General features: G+C 35.7%; 1 protein-coding gene across 4 annotated transcripts in view; it reads right to left on the bottom strand.

Annotated features, from left to right (window-relative positions):
• The window catches only part of SIPA1L2 (signal induced proliferation associated 1 like 2), a 151,222-nt gene that overhangs the window by 29,690 nt on the left and 96,397 nt on the right, over positions 1-25,135 (bottom strand). For all 4 annotated transcript variants that reach the window (XM_074896742.1, XM_074896741.1, XM_074896743.1 and 1 more), the window contains 5 exons: positions 20,688-20,962; positions 7,610-7,867; positions 3,909-3,992; positions 2,347-2,450; positions 1,831-1,934 (listed from right to left, as the gene is read on the bottom strand). In XM_074896742.1, coding sequence (XP_074752843.1) covers positions 1,831-1,934; positions 2,347-2,450; positions 3,909-3,992; positions 7,610-7,867; positions 20,688-20,962 — 825 coding nt within the window. The remainder of the gene's footprint in view (positions 1-1,830; positions 1,935-2,346; positions 2,451-3,908; positions 3,993-7,609; positions 7,868-20,687; positions 20,963-25,135) is intronic.

The raw sequence follows: 25,135 nt of genomic DNA on the forward strand, positions 1-25,135 counted from the left end.
TTAAAAACAATGGGACAATTGATAAAAATACAATGAGCAGTTTTTCCAAGGAGAGGGACATGGAGAAAGGTGTCTGGAGAAAAGGAACGTCACTTCTTACTGTAAATGTAAAATGGAACCAAAGTGGAAAGAAACGGGGGTCGAGCTCAAAGGCATAAAATTAGCCTCAGAAGACATATTGTATGGATGAACCTTCCCAAAAATTTCCTGTGTGTTGCTGAAAATACACGCTTAGGCACCTTTCTGTCCCTGCAGGCAGCAGAGAATCTGGACAACAACTATTGATACAGACATCTTGAACTGCTCAAAGTTCACTATGGCCATAGCTTAGGGTAATGTTATCCATTAACTTGTGCCAAACGAAATTATTGTATGAAAGCTCAGCATGGCCCTAATTGTTACATGTTGTGAAACAATGTGTTGTGGAGCAAGATTTAAAAACAAAACTAAAACAAACAACAAACAAATCCAAAAAAACAAATCAAACCAAAACCCAGCAGGAATATGATACTTATTCCAGGAGAACAAGAGCTGGAAGATAGCCATTGAAATTCCTCCCACCCTCTTTCCCCCAAGTTAAAGCTGATAAAAAGACAGCATACACATTTTTTTCTAATGGTTAAACATTTTGCAGAGTTCTTGTACATTTGCTGTAGCGCTCAGTGTGAATTTCACTGGCTGGCAGAGAGTCATATGGTAAACTGAGCTGATGGGATGCACAAGAGAACATTAAAAGGTCCTTAAGAAGGACCTTTTTTTTTTCTGTACTACAGTATCTAACAAAAAAATAGCCTTATTTTATTAGTGTTATCTTTATAATAATGCTGGTTTTCACTTTGTACAATATAGTTCTTTTGCACCTGCACTACACATATGCCTAAGCAGGCAAACACAAACCTAAGTCCATTATGAAATTTTCTGTTCAGAACCTCGCCATCCTAAATGCATGATAGCTGCTATTAGCATAAAACTCTGAAGCTAAGCAAACTCATAATCTAACTGGTATTGGTGCTCTGTTTAATACTGATTGTTCCATATACTCATTCTAGCTTTCTGTCAACTTTGGCTTAAGGTAAAAGAAAGTAATTCTGTTTATGATAGTACTTTTTTGAGAAGTATCAAGCTAGATTCTCATAAAGCATCAATATACATAAGATGAGAAACTGGCCTCATATTCTTACCAATATAAGTCTACAAATAGTGTACAGATTCCTACTACATATAGCAGGTTTTCCCACATAACAAACACCAAAAAACCCAGAAGACTCTGCATATCATTAGTGTACTTTCCATCACTATGTCATTGAGGATTTTGCCATTACTGAAGTCAAGTCACTAAACTAGGTATACTAGAAATGTGTTCAGCATTCCCAACATACAAATGACATTTTTATAGTGCTTATTGATAATTATACTACATGGGTATTTCACACAACATGACAAGTAGTATGGTGAATATAATTTTTTTTTTTTAAAGGATATTAAATACTTCACAGATTAAGCAAGTCAGTATAAATGAAGCTGTAAATACACAGCTGAGTGTAGACTATACCAGTTTTCTCTCCTCAATGCCTCAGACCCAAGCATTTCTGGAGTTCTTAATTTATAAATACAGATTAAGCATACTCAATTCACCCTAGATTCACCATCTAGGTGAGCACACTCTTTGTCTCACAAAACACACAGCGGTCTTCACAAATTACTAAAAATGCATTTTTAAGATGTATTTCTTTAAGTCCAGGGTTGGGGGGTGGGTTGTTTTGGGGTTTTGTTTGTTTGTTTGTTGGGGGTTTTTTAGAGTTTTGAATGACATCCAAGTAAAAGACTTACATGTGAAAGTTTGTTTGGTGACTCCTTGCCACTGCCTTCTTTCTGTAAAGCCCGGTCTTTATAGGAGCTCAGGACTTTGGTCGATGGTGCATGCCACTTGGTTTCTGCCATAAATAATTGTGGTTTAATTTCTGAATGCTAAAAACATGAGTATATGATACAAAGAAAAAAGGTACATGGCTAAACATCAGGTTTCAAACATGTACACTCTTTGGAATCAAGAGGTGTGTATCTTCACAGAATTTCCTAAGATCTAATTTTTCAGTGAAAAATAAGTGAAGTTCAGCCTGCTTCTCATAACTCATGAGGCTTTCTGAAGTTCAGGAGTAGATGGTTCCAAGTATTATCTAAATATCCCACACCATATTCTGTTAGACTGTCTGTAACAGTCCTCGCTTTCACTGTCATACTACATGCTCTTTTTGTACCAAACCTTCACATCAGAAGGTGGTTGCACTTCAACAGGCACAGTATTGCAAAGAACATTTATTTTTAAGATACAGGGTTTTTTATTACCAGAATGTCTAGCTCCTTCCAGAGTTTCCTCTCGTTCTCTGCCTCCTTCACACTCCAGTGAGCCTGAACCTTGGTGGTGTTCATGAAGCAAAGGGGACTGGCACCTTTTAACGTAAGCAGAAAATTAAGCTGTTTGGGGTTTTTTCTTAGAAAACTAGTTACTTGATGAGCAACACTTTATTCTTCAAAGAAAATATTTTGTGATTTGTTTAAACAATCACCAGCCTCCCCCCCCAAGCAACTATAGTAACATTTCCAAACTCTGCATGGAAATATTTACATGTAATTTTTTCAATAGCACACTGTTATATCTTGAATGTGAACAGGCCAAGAGACACTGAACTTTAAAAATAAATGCATTCTTAGGGCTATATATCCAAAGGTTTTTGCAATGAAGAGCTATGGTAATGTATGCTTTACTGCTTTATGAACTAAGCCTCACAGAAAGTAACTATAATTTTCCAGGTTTTCACACTCAGAACACGTAAACTAGTACCAGATCCGTTGCTTTGTATTGTATTGCAAAAGTTAAATTATTTCAATAAGCAACACACTGAAATCAAGGTTGTTATTAGAAAAAACTGTGCTGGAAAAATGACACAAGATGCATTTTGATGTGTTTAATGTAAAAATATTTGCTATAGGTTTTTTTAAAATATTAGCATCTATTTAGCTGTCAGAGAATTCAGTGAGTATTCTGAAATTCCTTGAGACGTCTCCAAGATATTGTAAATATATTTGCTATATGGAATATCTTGACAAATCATCATGCCAGAGCAATGTTAAGCTTATAGACAAGGAGTCACACTGATACTTTTAATCACATTTTTTCTGAAAAGTAGCTTCTGAAAGCCACATGGCAAGTCCGGAATGGTTTTATATTATGCTATGTATGCTATACATTTTATAACAGGAGTGTTTTCAGCAGCTATATTTATACAACAAAGTGATAACTTTAAAGTAATTTAGAACAGATTCCTCACACAATATAACATGTACAGTATATTGGGGCGTTCTTTTCTACACGGATAGTTACTGCTGAAACTTCAGCACCCAGGGATTAACCGAGATGTGAGAGAACCATCTATATGCCACAACAGCCTTTTAGGGAAAAGAGACCTCTAAAATAGTGTTACTTTCTTGACAAGAGATGCTGAGGAATGGATGCCACTGGAGAAAGAACAGTAGGAAATAAAACCTTTGGAGACCATAAAGATATTTTTTAAAATCAAATACCCTTCCACTGAAGCAAAAGGAGGAGATATTACTATTTTGTCCCAGTTCTGAGTTACTACTTGATTTCTGGCCTGTTTCTGAGAAAGCAAACCTAAAAACTGTTTGTTATTTACCTGAATTGTAAAGTAATAGTTTGGTCCTAAAGAGTTAAAGCAGTATGGCTTTAAAATTGCATTGGCATACATGTTATATTAAAGATCAATAAATCTGTATGTGTTAAAATATATTAACAGTTAATCAGTGATACAGAGCATCCACATAAATTTTACTTCAGAAAGAAGATGCATGGGAGCTATAGCAAAATTTAAAAAAAAAATCACCAATACCCATCATATCCCACTTGCTGTCTCCACTGGCTGCTCCCACTGGGTCCTGGGTCACTGGAGGAGGACTGGTTGCTTGGAGAACTTCTGTAATGTTGACTAGAGTCAATAACAGTGCACTGAGGTATTTGTGGGGTTTCAGAGTGAACTGGGCTGTGCTTCTTTTATGAAATATATTCATTTTTACAAATAATGCAGATGCAGTATGAACACTTAATTATATTAATTTTGGGAATTTAGAGTTTTATCTTAGTTTCATAAAACTTAAAAATATTTTTAAAGCATACTATTTACTTCATCACTAAGAAAATATTTCCAACCAAATATATCAAAAAGGCACAAAAAGAGAAAGACTAAGTGACAAATCCTAATTTCCTTACATCTAGATTTACTTCTGAACAAGTGGGATTACTCAGGAGTCAGAGCAGCTGGATTAGGTGTCTAAATTTATATGTGAAAAACTCTCATGATGGATCAGAAACGATTGTTAGTGGCTTTGCATGTATTCCTATTTTCAGCATAATAATTTAGAAGAGGTAATACCAATACTTTTTTTAAAAAAAAATACTAAGTCTTTGACATAGAAAAGCAGTAAGAAAACATCATCATGAATAATATTATTTTGTACTTACTATTTAAACTTTTGAGCCTCATGTCTTAACAATGTCTCTACTCTCCTTGGATTTCCAGACCAGTTGACTGGTCAACTAACAGTTGAAATGCATTGTTCAAATTTGGTTTTGATCACACTCCTATCCTTCACTTCTGTGCATATCAGTCCATAACTAAAACACAACTTTTCTCAGTGACATTACCTTGAATTCCCCATATCTCTTTTTTTTTTTTCTTTTTTTTTCTTTTTTTTTTCTTTTTTTTTTTTAATGCTATATGTAGAAATGAATATATGTACTCAGGGAAGACGTGAAAAGAGGTAGTTTTGGATTTATGCACAACCCTTTCTCAAGGAAATGACATTCAGTAAGAAACCCTACTGTTCAGCTTGAAAAGACATGTATTCTATTTTATCTAACAGTCAAACACATATACAGTTAGCAGATAGTGTAGTGCCTAATTTTTCAGCATGTATCTCTGTGATAAGTATTGACAGGACTGAGCCTCTCTCAATCAAATTAAATAGTCTATAGGCTACAGTTGAATTCAGTTGCATGTTCTTGTTTCTTATGACCAAGAACTTTGCATTTCTTGCACAACTTAAATGAATCAGCATTGAGGAATGGGTAAGTTATGATCCCATGTGTTTCCAGCCTCCAAACTGATGTTTAGGACATTGTCCTCAAAAACAGGACTGACAAATATCTAGATCCCAAGTCTCTCATTTGCTGGACAAGTGTCTAGCCGTTAGACTACTAAACAAAAGGTGGCTACAAAAAGAGAACCACAGAAATCCAGTCAGTGAATGCCTCACACAGTTCCTTTACAGAAGAGTTGCAGCTATCTGCTCTCAGGAATGGATTTAAGACTCCAGGGGAAAGGACACACTTGCCTACAAGTGCAACTCCAGGACTAAAGTACACAGAGACTTCTTGGTGTGAAAAAAACAGAAGACTGAGTCTGACTGAAGTTTCAGTCTTAGGCACTTGGTATAGCAGCTGTCACAGAATTGGGCATTTTGTAAAAGCAGGAGTAGAGCTCAAGGATATCCTTGTATTTCTTAGTGACTAATTAGAGGATACTCCTTGATCAACACAAAACCATTTGGAGTGCCTTCTCAAAGCACTTAACTCTCCCCAGGAACTGTACTAGGTGCATAGATGCTCAGCTCCCAGTTTTTAATTTCACTCCAGGGACTGGGCACTTAACTGTTACATGTCACAGTAGTTGAAATGTTGATGCTTAAGTCTTTTACTATTTCTAGCCCACATTACTGTTGCTTCTTCCTTTTTATCTCTAAAACCAACAATTTTATCACTGACTTCAACGCTACCTCATTTTCAGATCAGTTGTAGCAACTTCCCTGTTTTATCAACCATTTTCTACCTGTCTGCACTCTACAATTGGTCTAAATTGATATTGGGTCTCTGACCCTCCAAAATTTCTTCATTGTTTTCCTAGCCTGAGTATAAATCTTCATCCTTGCAAGACTACTTATACGTGCTAATCAGCCTTCAAACTCTTTTGTTTTAAGCCCATCTCTCTGCCAAGCCATCAACTATGCCTCTTCCCATTGTGGAAAGACTTTGCCAATTAGGTACCTTTCTTTTCATGTTTCAAGATACACATGTCACAGTTCATCATTCTCCTCTCTCCTCACTATTTATACTCTGTACCATATCTTCCCCAGAATAGCACTTCTGTGTTGCACTTGTTTCATTTAAGTGATACAGGTATTACTTCATGGCAAGAGATTGCCTCTGTTTTAGCATTCTTTCACATGCTTCACTGAGTGTTAAGAAAAACATAACATCTTTGTGAAGTTTTTTGGAAATGAGTAGTATGTCAGAAAACTTTCATTTTTTCTCTGTATAGGCATACAATAAGCTTAATATAGCTCCATAAATCCTGAAGTATTTCTAGACATTTGATACATTGTCTCCTTACACTAGATGTTACCGAGAATTTCAGTAGCAAGACATTAGGAAAAGCTTAAGTGCTATTATGGTATATACACGCTTACAGAAATGCACCTCTCCTTTTTTCAGGGGGTGAGGAGGGTAGTAGGGGAGAAGGAGAAGACAAATGATCAAATGGTCATAAACGGGAGTCTGCCTTCCCCAGACCATGATATAGACATATTTTCAAATATGTACTATTACCTGTATATATTTCAAGCAATGTAAAAAGTCACTATTCTTTTCTACTGAATAAGATAGATACTGTAGAAATAGTGGTTTTTCATTATTTCATCCACAAATTTTTTAAGCTATTTAAGACTAGTATTTTAGATTTTCATATCAATTAGATATTTTCAACATGTAGCAGTATTTAACTTGGAAATTAGACCTACATCACCCCATAAAAAAAAGGGCATAAGCAGAAATAATTGAAACAATAAAGGACAGAGAGTTCTGCTCAAGACATATGGTTTTCCTGAATAATTAAAAGTTCAAATGTATGTACAAATTTTTAACTTTAAAAATAAATTTTTATCTTAAGAAGAATTATGATTAAATTAGAACAGAGCTAACATTTAAGGATACCAGCCCATCATCTAAGAAGTGTTACATATTCAAATCACAAGCTCTGCTTTGTTTAATTAAATGCAAAGCCAAGCATTAGGGCTGGTAGTGAGTTACAGAACCCTTTGAAACTATGCCAAAAGCTTGGTAATGAGATTAAATAATTCATTTTTAAAGGGATGAGTTCATTTTATTTACACTCATTATTTGTTTAAATAGAGTCCCAAAAGGTGGGTGACAGGACATTGTTTAGATCAAAAATTCACAAGTCAGTTTCCCATTGAGTTGATTCCCATTGATTTGGGACTAAAGGGAAAGGTTAGCTGTCCTCAGCAGTGGGATCCTCGGTACAGTCCACTTCCATCACAAACAACAAAAGTCACTTGCTTCTAGTAGAGGTAACTGGGCTTACTGAATGCTTTTTATCAGAGCCTCAGAATTAAAACTACTGTCAAAACTCAACAAAATAAGGTTTAAAAAATAAGTATACAGAAGTTCTAGGAAACAGAGATATTGAAAGTAAGGCACATTAGGAAAATGACAGGCATTAAACAGAGACTATATTACCTTGCACCATCTGGCAGTTTTCTATCAAAGGAAGTGCTGCGAGGAATGGCTGTCTGAGCCTGCTGGAGAAGCTGCTGGCACTGCAGTCTGTCAGATGTTCCTAGGATTGGAGAGGCACGAGAGAGAGGCTGCCCAGCGGGAGTCGGCACCCGATGCCAAGTGGTATTCCTTCTGAAAGGGGTTTTATACTCACATGGGGTGCCTTCACTGTCAAGTTTGTATTCCACCATGGGTATACGACAAAGTTCTGAACAACCCCTGCAGGACAAATAAAAGTGCTGATCAGTCTCACTGGAGGGAACTGAAAAAGAAACCCTGCATTCTACAGTCAGAAGTATGTGCATACATTTCTTCCGGCTGCACAAAGGTGTTCATATAGCACCGTACAGCCCTTTGAACGTTTCAAAACTCTCAATGCCAACCAGGTAGGAAACATTCAAATTAAAGGATTTGCTCTCATGTGCTCAAAGGATTTTGAACTCTCTCCTTGCCCTTCAAAAAGGAGAAAACACTAAGCTTTTTTAAGTTAATCTGCACCTTGAATTTTACATAATAAAACCTAGTAGAAAAAAAGCATTCAAAAGTCAGAAAACATCCAAGTTCTTCTATAACAACTTAATTTGTTTAAATTTAATAAATAATTTCTTAATGTAAAAATTTACATATCCAGGATTACAAAACATGTTTGTTGCTTTGCAGCAAACTAAATGTTTTTTGGTGGTACTGAGAACTTTATAATCCCACCTTGTCCCCACCAAATGACATAGCATATACACTGTGATGCAAATGATTACACGGCATGTAAATATTTTTCTATTTGCTTTCAAAGTATACTTTCTAATGTTTCTCTTCCTGGGGGTCTCTATGATTGGAAGAGAAACAGGGAAGTGGAAGGAAGTGACAAGTCAGAAACAGTTTGCCTTACAACCTCTGCTTGAAGCTTCCAGTTAAATACTAATAGTATTCCCAGAAAGTGTAAACCGAGGTAAAAGTAGTGACAGTGTTCCCCGAAAGATCAGTCTGCCTGTGGGATATTTGCTGTAGAGTCAGGCTGGACTTGAATTAAGTTACTGTTTCAGAAATTAGTTAAACAGAAGCTTCACACCCACTTTAAACCAACACTGATTATCACTGCAGACATTTTATATTCTCACATACTGTCTCCATTCTGATAGGCAGTGCATACTAAAGTAACATCTATAAAGAAAACACCCTAAATAATTCTAATGCACTGCATTGTGAGAAATAGTGAAAACTTGCTTCTGTCTCAACTACAATTCTGCTCTATCCCTTGAGCTGAGTCTTGATCGAGCTTTACTTTTGTTGAAAACTCAACATTTACCATTTCCAACTAAATTAAAGTCACCTAGAGGAAGTGTTACAGAGTGTATGCAGTGTTTACAGACTTAATCCTGAAAATGTTTTGGTACGAATAGCTCAACACAAATGTTCAGTTCAAATAAATTGTACCAATTCTCATACATTAAATTACTGATCCCTAAAGTTTCTGAACCATACCCCAAAGGAACATTTTTATTGGTAGTGTTCTAGTAAGCAGGGAAAAAAAAAAAAAAAAATAAATAAAAAATCATCTAACTATGTTATTCAAAGCTGTTGCAGAGAACCTGCATGTGCAACTGTAGCAGTTACATTCTAGATACTTTGAGTATGTCCAGTCTGATCCAGCGAAATGCTTCAGGCTGTTCGAGTTTTGTGGTACTGAACAGGCAAACATTTTACTCTGTTGCATTAAATCTCAGTCCCTGCTGGGACTCAAACATATAAAAAAGGTAAAGAAAGAACTATAAAATAGAGAGAATAAAGCACTGAGAGTGGATATTAGAAGCCGTGTAGGGTAAAAGACACCATGATGAAGATGAGCTGGAGGGGTCACTAGAATGCTCCAAAACAGTATTCAGAATTCCTGGTTTTTCAATGTTATTCTTTGATCAGAAATATCAGTATTAAATGCACCAGTAAAACCTGATATGTGTAAACTCTGCTGACAAATTACAGCTGGACATGCTGGAAAGCATCAGAGAATTTCACAATAATGACTTTCTAGTTTTAGCTTCCCTGTGGAGGTAAGACCACTTCAATAGTCTCCTCCCACAAAGAAGGAATGGAGCTACAGAGAAACCAATGTTATAAAATTATCAACTAATCTCAGAAGGTCAATTTGCTATATCTGTAGCCTTCCTCCCATCCTGAAAATGCCACAGTTATTCAGACCACCACTTCAAACTATCTCAGTTCACGTATCTATTTTTTTAAATTGTTTCACGCTTTTGAAAATCACAAAACACGTGTTGGGCTCTTAAAATGATGAACGCCATGGAAAGGCCAAGTTAAGCAAATGGTATAGCATTGTGCACATATTTCTACTGCTGAAGCATACATAGAATACATTTCTCCAGTGCAATATTCAACTGCATATATCCCAAGACCATTCTCCTCTTCATAAAGTTCCCTACCTCATTCATTGCTTGCAACAAATAAGACCAAGGTGTAGGAGACAACAGCCACCAGCAACACAACCCAGAACAGGTCCATGTTACATGAATATAGAAAGTTTTCAAAGGCAAAAATAACCTAAGATTGATTTTATTATTCAATTAAAGAGTTTCATAAAGCTTTATATACAAAACAAACCATACAAAGAATGCACAGATGACATAGCAAGGTTAATATTAGTTTAGTGCACTGCATAATTTTTCATGTGGCTGTATATACACAGTTTGTCATTATTTGACTAGGAAGTTGAACAATTATGTAGGCTACAATTCAATCATCCTTCTGCTGATTTCTTAGTATTGTTTCCCTCCCTTCTTCATTCCTAGAGACCTTAAGTGTTAGAAACAAACCACCCTCTCCCCAACTTTTAACATTAAGATATTGATTTCACAGTTTGTCTTGGTAATTGAGAAAGTGATAGCATGTAATTGTCATTGTATCCCTTATTAGATACTACCCCCCATAAAGTAGTTTAAGTGATGTAAAAATAGCCATAGGTTTTGAAGGTAGTAAAAGGGACTGTTAACACTATTTAGTTTGATGCAGCTTGCTAGCTGAATAACTAAAGCATGATCTAAAAATAGCAAACAAAAAGCTTTCCTGCAAAGAATAAGAATTAAAAATTTTGTAAAAATTTGTGTTTGCTTGCATCATAAAAATTTTTTCCTCTGACAAATGAGAAAATTATTCAGAACATTGTCCTTGCAAAAAAAGGTTTACGAAACAACCCTATTTCAAATCACTATACAAATCTAACAATGTTACTTTTAAATTCAAAGCAGAGCTCCAACATAACTGTTTTAACTGGTCCCCCCCAAAATTCCATGGTTAAAATTGAACGATTTCATATGGCTTCCTTTGTCACATAGACTTTTAAATATTAATTTAAAAGTGTCCAACCAATCAGTTCAACATTCGTATGAAAAATTATGCTTGATTGCTCCACAAGCACTGCCTAAAGAACAGATACTGCAGTATACTGAGATATGTAAAGTCATAATTGTAGCTACCTCCCATATCAGAAACAAAGAGAATCAATTACTTTCTGCCTGCAATCCAGTAAGGATCCCCAATCCACCATGGGTCAAACGGCAAATTATTTTTCCATGAAAAAAAAAATCACAAAATGAAATGCAATTTCCTATTAAATATTTAATTTGACCATTATCAAACTTCTGTCTGTAATATTATTACTTATTCCACTAAATGAAGCATATACTTTGGCACTGGTATTGAATGACAGTTTTAAATTCTCTTTTTAATTTTAAATTTTTTTAAAATTCACTTTAAAGAATATGTAAGGACAAATCTATATTTTATGGGCTTAGAAAGATATTTAAATTTATGTTAAACAAGTATAGGAGAAACATCTTTCCCAATTATATTTGATATAACATTTTGAAAAAGAGACTCATTTATCAAGCAAGTGTGACCACGTCTTAACCACACATCAAAAATGACAGCGCTTCATGTCCTTCACTGTAGTTCGGTATTAATTAAATCAATCCTTCAACATGAAGCACAGACTCCTACTAATATCTTTGGTTTGAGAGCCATATAATCCTATTAAAAATTTGGTTAATAAAACCTACTCTGCAGTTACATAAACATGACTCTATGATACCACTAGAAGGTCATGACTGCATATTAAAATTTAAAAGTCCACCACAAAATTCTGCCCTCTTCAAATGTTACTGCAAGGAGCATTATGTTCTGAAACAATTATCAAGCAGTCCATTAAATTTTTCAAACTATATTAACCAAACATTTCAACATTAAGTTTCTATATAAAGGTTCTGTAAAAGGCTTTGTGAAGGGCCTATATTAGGCAAGGAGGCTAGTTAAAAAAGGTAAATGTTCATCTCCATGGAAAAGTTAGAAGCTTTCATATGCTAGGATCAGCAGTTTGGCACCTTGATAACAACACAGAAGCCTTATTTTCTGTTATATCCTATCACTATCAGCTACTGGGTATGACTTCACTATTTGGACCCCAACTATCTACAAATTTTACGCATCATGAATGATTTGTTAGGGTCATAACAGAACTAGAATAACTGGTCGCAATTTAACTTTAGTTCAATGTATCACAAATCTGAACAACTAAAGGAGATGTAGGGACAGAAGAGTAATCATTGGTGTTCATCAGTTGTATTACACCAACAAATTAACTCTTACTATCACCATTTCAATTCAAAACATTTAATCTTGCTCAATAAGGAGTCTTCAACTGTACTGTAGTACAGTAAGTAGCTGCATTCTTTTAACTCAAATTGCATTTGAAAGTAATCACTTATATTACAGTGCATGTTTGTTCTTACCCTACAGCAGTTCCCACAAAGCGTTACTATGAGACTGAGGACTCATCATGCAATCTATTAAATCCACACAATAAAACGTTGATTAAATTCACATAATTGTTAGGACTTAACTGAAAAGCAGAATTCAGTAGCTTAGTTTTGCTTCGAGTTACCATGTAGTTAAATAAGACATACATACATCAATCATCCTTCTCTGACACTCCGAAGCACCTCCTGGAAGTAACTCCTCGACTCCACTGATTCCCTATATCAACTACAGTGCAAGTCCAAGACTTTGGATAAGATTCAAATGGTCTAAGAGAACTTTGGTCAAAAAGTCAAGACAAAAATACCAAGTTCTGACATCTCAGAAACCTAATAACAGTAGTCACAATGCATCCAAAAAGAAAGAGATGTCATTTGAAATAAAGTAAATCAGTTTTACTTTAAAATAACTTCATAGCACAACAGATGTATGTGATTGCTTATGGCAACCTCAGATACAGCTGCTTCCCACTATCGCTCTTGGTTTAAGACGAGTGATAACTCTGTTAGTCCCTTCATACAACTGAAGAGTTGAAGCTGACAATCCTTCCTTTATGGAGATATACTCATTGTCCTTCTGATGTTTGTTACTACTCAGTTTTAAACAGAATCTTTGCGTTGGTGAGCTGACAACTGAGAGGCCTCCTAAAAGCCTCTACATCTGCACTGTTGTATGAAAAAGAGAAATACAGACAAGGTGTTGGAGGAAAGGACTGAGTCAGGAAAGAGGAGAAGAGGAAAAAACCCAAAACCAACCAAGGACTTTGGCTTATTTGTATGATCAGCAAGGCAGTAACAACCTCTGCAGTCTCTGCTGATGGAAACTAGGACACAAGTAGAGCAAGTCACATTTCCAAATCCCAGAGAACAGGACAACTACATCAAAAGACAACAATTATGAGGAATAACGGCTTGAGAAGCTATTGTCAAGAAGGAAGAACCACTGGGAAAAACAGATAAATAGGCAAGATTTTTATGAGGCTGAGGAGAAAAGCCTTCAAAATTCACCATAAGACTGCAAAATGAAGAAGAGCTGGAAAAACAATGGCGAGGATATAAAGGTTCTATTATGCTCCAATTTAAGAAATGCAAATGAAGAGTAACAGAGGGCAAATGAAGTAGGGGGAAACAGTACCAAATGGAGATTTGTCTTTGAGCTCTAAAAGGACGGTTCAGAAAGAACCCTGATTTTGAAGTAATCTTTAAGATACTGGAGAGACAAGATTAGGAATAAGACTGCACATGAGGAGATACAGGAAAACACAAATGATCGTTGTCAAAGAAAACCAAGTCTGTTTCCCAGAGAGATGTTATTGCAGTCTTCACCCCTGGTGTTTTTGAATCCCTGACTGGATAAAGCCCTGAATAACCTGGCTTGATCTCATAGCTGACTCCATTTTGAGTAGGAGGTTGAGCCAAATAATCCCCTGCAGTCCCTTCCAACCTGAATTATCCTATGACTCTGTGATTCCAAAATATCAATTCGCTTGCACTTTTTGCAGAGATGCTGCACATTCCAACCCAGACATAACAAAAATGGATTCTAAAAAATGTTTTATATAATAGTAGGTATATATAACCAAAGCTATTTACAATGAATAACTTCTTTGCTCACCCAGAATTGCATAGACAATATTCTAAGCTTCAAAATGCCAAAAAAATGTGGTTCTCTCGAGTTTTTTCAATCACATTGGACAATAGAGAGAAGGAAAAACAAGAAATAAAAAAGTCTGGAACTTCTATTTACATCTCTCTATAGAGACAATCAGAGCTTTGCCAGACATTTTGGGTTTTTTCTGCTTGACTGTAAAAACTGCACACATAATAAACTTTAGCAGTTATAACTCCTGCTATGACTTTATTCATAACTAAATGTAAGAAAAACTCAAAGACTTTTCACTTGGATGACAAATATGATAAGAATCAGAGAACTGTTTTCAACTTTGTACCTTTTTAGTTTATAGTTCTTTTGTTAGACTACTTCTGGGTGGAGAACATATGCTATATACATTGCTTAGGTCTTCCTTTGCTTTGATGCAAATCAAAATACAAACAGATGCTCATACAATAAAGTTTCAGCTTCCCAAAGATTATAGCAATGCTGCATATTCAGCCTTATTCTCTTAAGTACAATGAATTTAAGGAAAGATGTTAACATGCAAATCATATATACTGGCAAAGGCCAAGCTTACATAACCTTTTCTTTGAAAACTATATTGGGAAGAATAAAGCTCAGAATAATTTATAAACAGTGACACAAACCAATTTTTTTAACAATAAAAAAGTCTTTTGCTTTTATGCAGAAGAAAACCATGATGTTTTGGTTATTTAGAGAAGAGACAAAGCACATGGTGCATGACATATTAAAGATGGGGAAGAGGGCAGCCCATACCTTATGTCTAAACTCTGTTGTTTGCTAGCACTGCCATCCTTCCAAAGGCAGATGTGGCAGATCCTTCACAGTGAGGGGGAAAGGCAAGAGGTCTTACAGTGATGACCTTCTATTGCACTTAAAATGTAACAGCCTAGGTTAAAATCTCTGGTGCTAATTAGAGTTCTGACAGAGTTTGTTTTTGTCAAGTCTTCATCAGGTTAAATCACAGTGTATATGTCTCATTCCCTGAATCTAATAATGTTATAAGAAGTACAGTAATTCTGACAGTAAAGAAAGTTAAGTATTTCCTATCATTTTATTCTTTGTTGGGTACAGAGGATTCACTTTTGCAAGTGATATAGCTTCCAATTAATATATTTTCTTAGTGCTGGTTCTTTCAGTTACCTCTAAAAAAGTCATAATCTATCTAGAGTTTTCAGGTACTTGCGGCTTTCTTAGGTTAGTAACAAGGGTGGTAATTAAAACCTTTGGTACATCCAAATTCTACTTTTACAACCAAAAGTTCAGTTTCAGGATTTTCTGCTGTAATCCACCGCAAGTGTTGTTAGTCTGGCAGTATTCCGACAGCAATTCTACACCTCACTTCTTTCTAGCTCAGAAGGCTTAATTAAAAAAAAATAAAAATCTGAAGGCCCTACGAACTATCCCACCAGTTTATAGCAAACACCCTTGAGAGAAGATTTGAACTCTTCCATACACTTAACCCTTACACTTCCTAAAAACATTTCTCCAAACATTCTATACTCTAATGGTTATCTGTTGCTTAAATGATTGTGATCTTATTAGACAGTTGTGTTTCTAGTGCTTTTTTTAAGAGGAACAAGCATCAGGACTGGAAAATACAGAAAATGGTTACACCTGTTTTATCTGTAGGAAAGAGTTTGCGAAGTCCAAGAGATTAAAACAGCTTCAAAAGAAATGTAGTAGCACTTAATAATGGCCCACAGCCAGTTTCAGTCATAGTTACTAAAATATTTCCATTTTCAAAATTACCTGCAACAGCAGAAAAAAATTTTTATTTGCTCAGACCAGCAGTGGAAACTACCATTGCTGGATCTCTTACAGTGGTTGCACTTGAGCTTCTGTTTCTCATCCATCCCTGGAAATCTTGATTAAAGTTTTGTTCATTTTCTAAACTTTCTAGAAATTGTTTCTTAAGCAGTTCTTAAGAAGTTTCTTTTTATATATAATGGTAGTTGAACTAAAACAGACACATACATTCCAATGTAGTAAGCAAGCAAGATTCTAGCAGAATCTACAGTTTAAAATGGATTCAGAAGTACTTGTATTCCTTGACTGGATTTGACTGATTAAGGATATAGTGTCCTTGAGCATTACTGTGACAACACCAGTGAAAGCAAATTAGAATGAACATCATTATTCTCCTGTTAAAATGTGTATAATTCTAGCTACTGCACTGCAGTATTAGGTAACAGTGACAACAGAAGAACAAATCAACAATTCTGAAGGGAAAGAAAAAGCATAGAAACAAATATGACACAAGGATACTCAGCATGTTTGTTTGAATACTGCTTTGTAATTTAAAGAATTTGTTTTAAATAGCATTTTCTTCTTTCTACCTAAATATCAGCCTGGTGCCATGCAAATAATTGTGATTTCTTAATTTGTACATGATTATTTAATTGCTGGAGCAAACTGAAAACAGCAAAAGCTTTGTCTCAAGTTCATGAATCTTACAGGATAGTAAATGAAAGGCCTTATTCCATTATTGCTTTTGCATATACTGCTATCAAGACTATAGGTAGAAGGATCTACATTAAGTAATGGAATGCATTTATTGAGCAGAATTTTCCTCTGTATTTTCCTAATCACTCTGTATCATTCCTTTGTAAGCACCTTCAGCATTCCAAATGATTTATTTTCATGCTAAAATAAATTAATACAAGAGAGTTTGCAGCAAAAAATAAATCCATTGTTAATAGTTCACTGCTAATATTCTCACTGTATGCACACTTACACTTCATTGATTTTCTTTTAAAATATAAAGGACTGACAGACTGAGGATGATTTGTGGGCAAGCTAACATAAAAAAAAAAAAATCAAGTCAAGAACTTGAATAAAGATCACTTCAGCTGATATTTTTTCAAGGTACTGAGACTGCTTTTGAAACGCCCTTGCACACTTGAAACTCATTTTCATTTGAAGGGTATAATTCCCAAGATACTCCACGGCACTCATGTCCAATCTGTGTAAACTCACTTCAGAATTTGATCCCAGCAAGGGAACACTGCTAATAATCAACCTAAAGAGAAACTCCTCATTGCTTCATACTCCTAAAGCCCAGTAGACAGAGCTAAGCAGAAACTACTCTTTCAAGCAGTGGAGATCAGGTAATTATCTTAATAAATGAAAGACAGGTATTAATAAAATGATACATGGGTTTTTTCATGAAACTATGAAATAATTTTTTTGCTAAAATTATATTATTGTAAATGTGCATCAACTATTAATGCAACTGATTCTTGTAGAAACAAAGGTGAATGTATTTTGCAATCTATGCACTGTGGACAAAAACTTAGTGGATGAACTTGAAATGACAGATTATGGCATTTAAAGTAAAAATGTTCTATAAACTACCAATACCTACTCTGAGAAATAAGGCTGAAATACAGAGGCAAAACAACCCAGCTGCCGGAAGATATGCTCTGTGGGATGAGTCAAACTTTTCAGGTACTGATTTCAGCCTCCAAATCGACTGCTCTACATACGTCAGATAGACTGAAGTATCATTTTTGAACAAAATCTCTAAAACCAGCTGTGAATGAAAGAGATAATTATTGGAAGTGTACATGGGAAGCTTTCTCCTGCTTTTGAACCACCCTTCTCCCAGACATGTGGATCAAGGACTGACTCCAACTTTGAAGGAAATAATCTGTATGTCTGGTTTGAGTGTTATTTGATAATTATTAGGACTACTTGACAGTAGAAAAGTTCTCTCCTGATGAGCTGGCACACCTGCCTTAACTGTTGCTCACAGATATATGTTGGAAAGCACTCACAAAGACCTGATTCTATCCTATATAGCCACATATGGATTCTTCAAGGACAGTGACATTTCTTGTCATCAAATGAAAGTGAAGTGGATTATAGTTCTCCAGATACTCCTGTTCTACATCCAAAACTACTGCCTGTAAATTTCTGGATAAACCAGATATCAGAGTACAAGAGAGATTAATATACTGGAGCAAGTCCAGCAAAGGGCTACAAAGATGATAAAGGGATCAGAGCATCTGAAACCCAAGAAGAAGCTGAGAGCACTGGAATTGTTCAGCCTGGGAAAGAGAAGGCTCAGGAGGACTCTTGTGGACATATATAAATACCTGATGGGGTGATGTGTAAAAAAGACAACAGGGTAAGACTCTTCAGATTTATATACAGTGAAAGCACAGAAGGCAAGGTGAACAAAACGAAATACAGGAAATTCCATTTAAGTAAAAACATTTGTTACTTTCAGGATGATCGAACACTGGAACTGAAGTTGTGGAGTCTCCATCCTTGGAGATATTCAAAACCCAGTGAACATGCCCTTGGGCAACCTGCTCTAGTTCACCTTGCTTTGAGCAATGGGGTTGGATTCAACGATCTTCAGAGGTCCCTTGTCCCTTCCAACCTCAACTATTCTCTGTGTTTATGACTCTGCAAGATAAGACATTGCAGATGGCTGAGAGAAGCAACTGAGTAGGAGACAGGGATTTGTACAAGTTTTAACTAGTAAGTAGCTGTGATAGACTATCTTCCTTCTCCTTTACTTTTTTTTACTTTTTATCTCCTTTACTTTTTGCTTTTATCTTTTACCTTTCTGCCTTCTCCTCATTCCCCAGCTCATTAACATATTTTACAAATGATGTCATAGGTCATGTTTGACAACGGAAACTCTCAGTCTCGTCACCTGATAAGTATATTGCTTTCTGTCTCCTCTGTTTAGATTATGAACATTTGGAGAAGGCAAGCTCAAAACTCTCTGGATATTAGATCCCTTTCAAGTTAGGCAATCAAAATCACTAATCAGATTTTGCTGATGTAAAGAGGAAAATGAGGAGCTTTCTGTTTCAGGGAGAAATTGTTATTTGAGAGAAAGAGTCATTAATGACAATTTCTTTTTTTATACTAGAGATGAGGCTGAAAACATAAACACAAATGCTTTGGTGTTTTTCATATTTTAGAATAGAAACACAGTTTAAAAAAATTCATTTTCCTTAGTAATTAGTCACACAGTTTTAAAAATGCAAAAAATTTATAAACAAGAACAGCTTTTGCAGATTTTTCCCAGTTTGGTGGCACTCAGTTAAAACTCCTCCTACACATAGACTGAGTGCCATGTATCACACTGATTTGGGATTTTAACATTTTATTTCTAAAAATGTATCAAAGAAGATATAAACAATTCATACAGTATGTATTTTTTCATCATGACCTATAAAATACACGTTTTTACCTTCAATATAATAGGATCAGCTCATTAGGCTCATATTCTGTAAACAGCTTGGAAATGTATACCAAACAAGCCAGTGAAAATTCATACCCAGAAGCAGATGGTGAGAATAGCAAAGCTAAGCAAAGTGAGGCTTAATTGCAAATTCTATCCAACTAAGCAAAACGGTGGTATTCTACGTTCACAGGCATTTTCCTCAGAAGGAACCCAACGCATCAACATGCAGGTTGAGGCAGGGGAGGGCACTTCTGTGTCATTCATCAGGCCAATGACTACTTGGAGAATTGCCACCAATTAAACAGTATTCGTGTACAGTTGGCACCAACTTCATAGTACGGCACGCTACGTAAAATTTTATTGCTTGTTGTCTTGCCAAAAGCAACACATCTAATGTTTTTTCTGTTAAATTAAAAATCAACAGGAGATTTAAAGTTGGCCTTCTACAAGAAGACAATTAATTCCATTTACTCTGGTACAGTTCTCATTTTGAAAAAGCCAATTTAATAGTGCCTAGCTAGACAAGGTATGTGAGAAATTAAATCACATTATTTTAAAGTTTTAAATTTTCCCTACTTCTTCTCTACCTCATAATATTTAAAAACAGAGAGAAGAACAAAAATCTTCCTGTGACCAAAAAAGGAATACTGAAGAAAGTAAATTGCATTTCATCCCTGAATGGTACAGTCAGTATAATAATCTTTATTAAAGTCTTTTTCTGAGTGTATGAGCATTTAGTTCATGTTGCAGCAGGATTTATTTGTTTTAACTGATTATTTCATTGATAATCCCCTAATTAATATGACTAAATTAGATATCTGTATAAAATGAGGAGAACTTCAAGACTTGGTACCATATATGTCCAGAACTTAGTATGTCATTACTTTTGTTAAAACTTCAACATAAGAAAAGATAAAACAAATATTTTTCAATAGTCAGGTGTCAGAGAAATGTGAAAGACAGACAAGGTACAGTTTTCAGAGAATGATTCCAAATTTTTAGATTTAGTATTAAAATATAAAATTCTCCTGTGGAAGAAGTCACATCAGCTTTCATAACAGCTCAGTCATGATGCACTAAAGTTTACTTCTTACTCTTTCAAAGACATACAAAAGTAAATTCCCCATTAAATTTCTTACAGGATCCCATTTTATCTTCTATTACAAGTCAATAGGGGTTTTGGGCAAAAGAGACTCAATAATATTGTCACCAAACATGAGAGACAATATCCATTTCCTGGGGGCCTCCAATAAAAGAGCCATTGTATAAGCAGTAGCAGAGAAAAAAAAAAAAAAAAAAAAACACAACAAAAACAACCAACCAGAAAAAACAGAGAAAAAAACAAATGTCACAATGAGAACTGTTGCTTGTTACCTTCTAGGCGCTCCATCCTCGTGTGGTTGAATAATGACCACTTTTACTGTCACCGATGTACGTAAGAGGTCAATCATTTGTTCATGAGTCAAAGTTGCCACAGCCACTTTACAGATCTCAACCAGGCGGCTCCCTTGCCTTAGGCCTGCCTTCCATGCAAAACCAAAGGGCTCCACATCTGCCACTATCCCTTCGAAGTTCACATGGAATCCAAGTTGGCCCAACCCATTTCTCCGAAGGGTCATTTCTGTGGTTTCACATCCTCTGGTCACTATCTAAGGAAGTATCAGATTGTTATACTATTGTCAGGGCATTCACTTCTTTGGACACACAAACAGATCTATTTTCAAACACAATAAAGCTATGTGTATCTTTAATATACTAATACAAACAATTATTTTGACATTTGTGGTTGAATGAAGGTTTCTGAATAAGAAAAAATGAACATTTCACAATGCTAAAAATCTTAGATCCCCAGAGCAACCAGCTGACTCGTGTTGAGTTCCTGCCCTCTTGCCCAACATCAACACAATACTATTTACCTCTTATTGGAAACCTAACAGCTGCCTTAGTTTCAAAACACAAAGCAAGCAAAATGCTGTCCTGTTAGTTGCTGCATTCTTGGCTGACTGACTGAAGGTGTGCAAGCATTTTTTCTTCAGTATTAGACAGTATTAAACTTGAGATATAACATGAGCCAAATTGAGTGAAGTGCTTCAGTTCTAGCAGCATTTCTTCCTCAAGAAGCATAATAATGAAGATAGTTTTGATTTATTTTGCCCTGTCAGATTCCTAATGACCACTATGTCCAGATGTGGACATCACTAAAACAGGATAAGAGTTTTCATTGTCACTAGGAAGTTTACAAACAAAAAAATTACTTTCTTCATATTAAATGGAAAGTAATTCTATCATTACATGAGTAGCCAAAATCCTTCAAGTTCAGACTTTGCTAAGCAGGTTTATTTCTGTGTAACAACTTCTCAACAGTTTTGTCCAGTCATACAAAAATGTGTATGCTGGGATACTGCACCAGACTCAGAAGGCCAAATACTAGTCCAGATTACAAAGTATATTTGTGAGTTACCCTAACATTCCCTTCTGCCAGTGTCACAAAAGCAGTGTGCATTTTAGCTCCATTAGTATAATTAGAACAAAAACTTAACCACCGTGAAACAACATTATCAAAAATCTTTGTTCATAACACATATCATTCAAAAATCTCACACTCCATCAAGGCAAATATCTGCCCTTTAAAGATGAATATGTTATGGTACAGATCAAGGGATCTTCCCAAGGTCACACTGCATTAAGAGCAGTTCCACAGTGTACTTTGTTCCACAAAGGTGTTCACGCTGTTTACAGCTGGTTTTAGCATGCATTACAAAAATACATGCATTACTCAACTTCAGGCATCTAATTTAAGGTGCTTAAGTTAGGAGGCTAGTGTCCTCTATAGTCAGGTGTATAGGATAGGTCTTTCCAAAGGTTATTTTATAGCTTGAGCTTAATTCAGAAGGCTATTTTGGAAGAATTATTCTCCTCCTCCATTGTCTACCTGAGCCAGAATCTGGGCAGCCTAGCTCACTAGTTTATTGTGTGCTTCCCACAGAAGCACGACCCAATCTAATTCAGGGCTGCATGGTGAGGGAACAGAACTGTGCAGCTAATGACATGTTGGCAGTTTGGGTAAAGCTGTGACAAAACCACTCCTTTCAATACGCAAGTCAGATACAGTAGGCTTGGTGCAGGTCTATGGGAGGTTTAAACTGATCTCAGACCCTATGACCACTACGCTGTCCCTTGTATCACATTAGCACTTGTCCAGTCATGCAGACAGATCAGAGATATGATACAGCTGAAGAACAGAGTGGCTTTTAAAATAGTGTTCCAAAGGGGTGGCAGGCAGGGAATGGATAGGACTGTCTCCTTCACTGGCAACTATTATGAAAGTACGTCTCCATCATGGACAAAGGAACTTCACTCATAGCAAATATTAACCTTAAGTTACTTTCATAGCTTCCTTTTTACACTTCCTGTTTAAACAAATCTTTTGTCCAAGTCTGTTATAGAGTTAGGGATGAGAGGCCTAACTTCTACTCCCTTCCCAGTCCAATGGCTGGGCTGACTGGAAAAGCTTTGGAGTGTTATTCTGTCTGCAACTTGGTCAGTGGTACCTTAGTAAGTTTTAAAGCAGTATTGCTTTTAGAGAATATTTCTATATGGATTATCTGTCACTCATCAGAAAAAAATAGAACTTGCACACATGAGAACAAAGTCTCACAAAACCATGAGTTACTCTAACCTTGCTGATCAGAGGGAGCTGGACCATGCTCATGCTGTTAACCTGCAGCAAACTCAAAGTAATGAAATACAATTAGCCCCCATTTATTAAGGGCTAATTTTAACTGAGCTGTGAAACATCGAAGAAAGATCTTGCAAGGATCTGATATTCTGAGAATCATTGCCTGGCAAATTTAGGCTACTTAAACTGTAGCACTTTGACTTCATAAACCTTCCAGTTACTTCTGAAGATGTAGGCTTCAAAGTTAAAATGTGAAAGTCATTCCTGAGATGTCCAAAATGTACTCTGGAGGTTTTGTTTACAAAACTGTGTTTTGGGTCTTCCTATTAAAAAACCCCAGCTATTTGTCATAATTCAGCTCTGAAGTTTTAGTATCTTTTAGAAGCTTTCCATTTTAAACAGAACTTCCTGTTGTGTTTATAACTGTGCGTATAGTATTAGAGCTATATGGCATGTTGAAAGCACTAAGCTTTAACCTTTTTTTTTTTCCAGCTCTGAGGTTCATCTTCAGTCATGATTAGTTTTCCACAAGACTCATAATTTGTGAACTAGATAAGTGAAAATGAAATTTTCAACTCTTTATTAGTTTCCCTACACTTCTGTCACACGTTTCTAAAATATATACAATATTTAGTCATGCAGTGAAAAGTAGAACATGCTATTAGAGTCAGGAGCCCAGGTGAGGGATGGAATTGTATCCTTATGAAACTACACAATATTCTTCTGGGGGGCAGAGACCTCTTTGTCATTATGTCATAATTGTAGAGTACTACAGAATGAAGGCACCAGCCAAAGTATATGGTTTTCCCCAACTCAGAGCACTCAAAATCTCTTCAAGTGAGTTAAATATTCAAAGGTTAAAAGAGAAGGAAGACAAACATTTCTGCCAAAGATTCATGTATTCTCAATGGAAAGGATTCCAGATCAAGTCCTCCAGAAGTATATCCCCTAAAAGGTGACACTGTGTGTTACATAAGTAATGTCACAAAATATAGTGCTGCTCCACTTCAATATAGGTCATTCTGCTTACGTGGTTGCTGTTCTACTGAACATGTGAAATTAAAAGACAGAGATCTTTTAAGTCCCATGAAGAAGGTGAAGACTTTTTTTAGTCAGATTCTTGTCTAAAGATCCACACAGGGCTTTTGTTTAATCTTACATCACTCTGTCATTGTCTGTTATCCAAAAGCTCAGAACAACTGCTTTTTCTGCCTTCAAACACAGCTCATCAAGTTAATCTGTAGTTTGCTTTTTCTGCTCTTTCTACTTTATATCACTATATATTCTCCCCATCAAATACAGAGCAGACTAGATTGACAAATCCCAGCTCTTTTTTTAGTCTTGAACTGATCCTTTTCATTCAAATCAAAATTTCAGTCTCAGCTTTTCACATCTTTGCTTTATCTGAATATTCAGATAGGTTTCCTATTCATATGCATGATTTAAACCCAGGGAATAAAATGCAGTTATTTCTCTGACAATCTCATTTAGTAACTGCAACATTTTACTCACAGGTTTTAGGAAATGCTTTTACTAGTGACTGAAAAGGGTTAATCATCTGGTCACTGAAGTTTGATATTACATCACAATTTGAGCTTTAGTCTTTAGCATCTGCTGGCACATGTGGTCGTTGACCTTAGCTGTGTTCTGAGTCACTTAAAAGGTTTTTAAAGGGTGCATATGAAGTGTGGATTCAGAGTTTTAAATACGTTTTAGTGCTTATAATGGTTATCTCTGAGCTTCTATATCAAAATGTATATCATGACTGTTTAGAAAGCAATCAACATCATAAAACAACTAGGGAATAACATTGATAGACAGCTTTCAAAAGAAAGGAAGAACCAGAGGAAAATGATAAAAATATGAGGAAAGAAACAGAGATTGAAAGTTTTAAATAATGACAGCTAATTCTTTTAAGCAATGTGAAAGTTGGATAGGTGTCAGTGAAAGAGAGAAGGCAGCCAGAGTTCATTGGAATAGATACTTGAAGCTAATATTTGGGTTAACATGACAGTAACTGATGCTAAATGTTTGAGGCTGAAAGCCAATTTGTCATCATTTAACCCAAAATCTGACACTAAAAAAAGAGGGAGTATTTAAGTAAATATAGATAACTATTTCATTCTGTGTTTTTAGTTAGTGA

Source organism: Athene noctua, chromosome 1 (assembly GCF_965140245.1).
Source record: "Athene noctua chromosome 1, bAthNoc1.hap1.1, whole genome shotgun sequence".
Taxonomy (NCBI): Eukaryota; Metazoa; Chordata; class Aves; order Strigiformes; family Strigidae; genus Athene; species Athene noctua.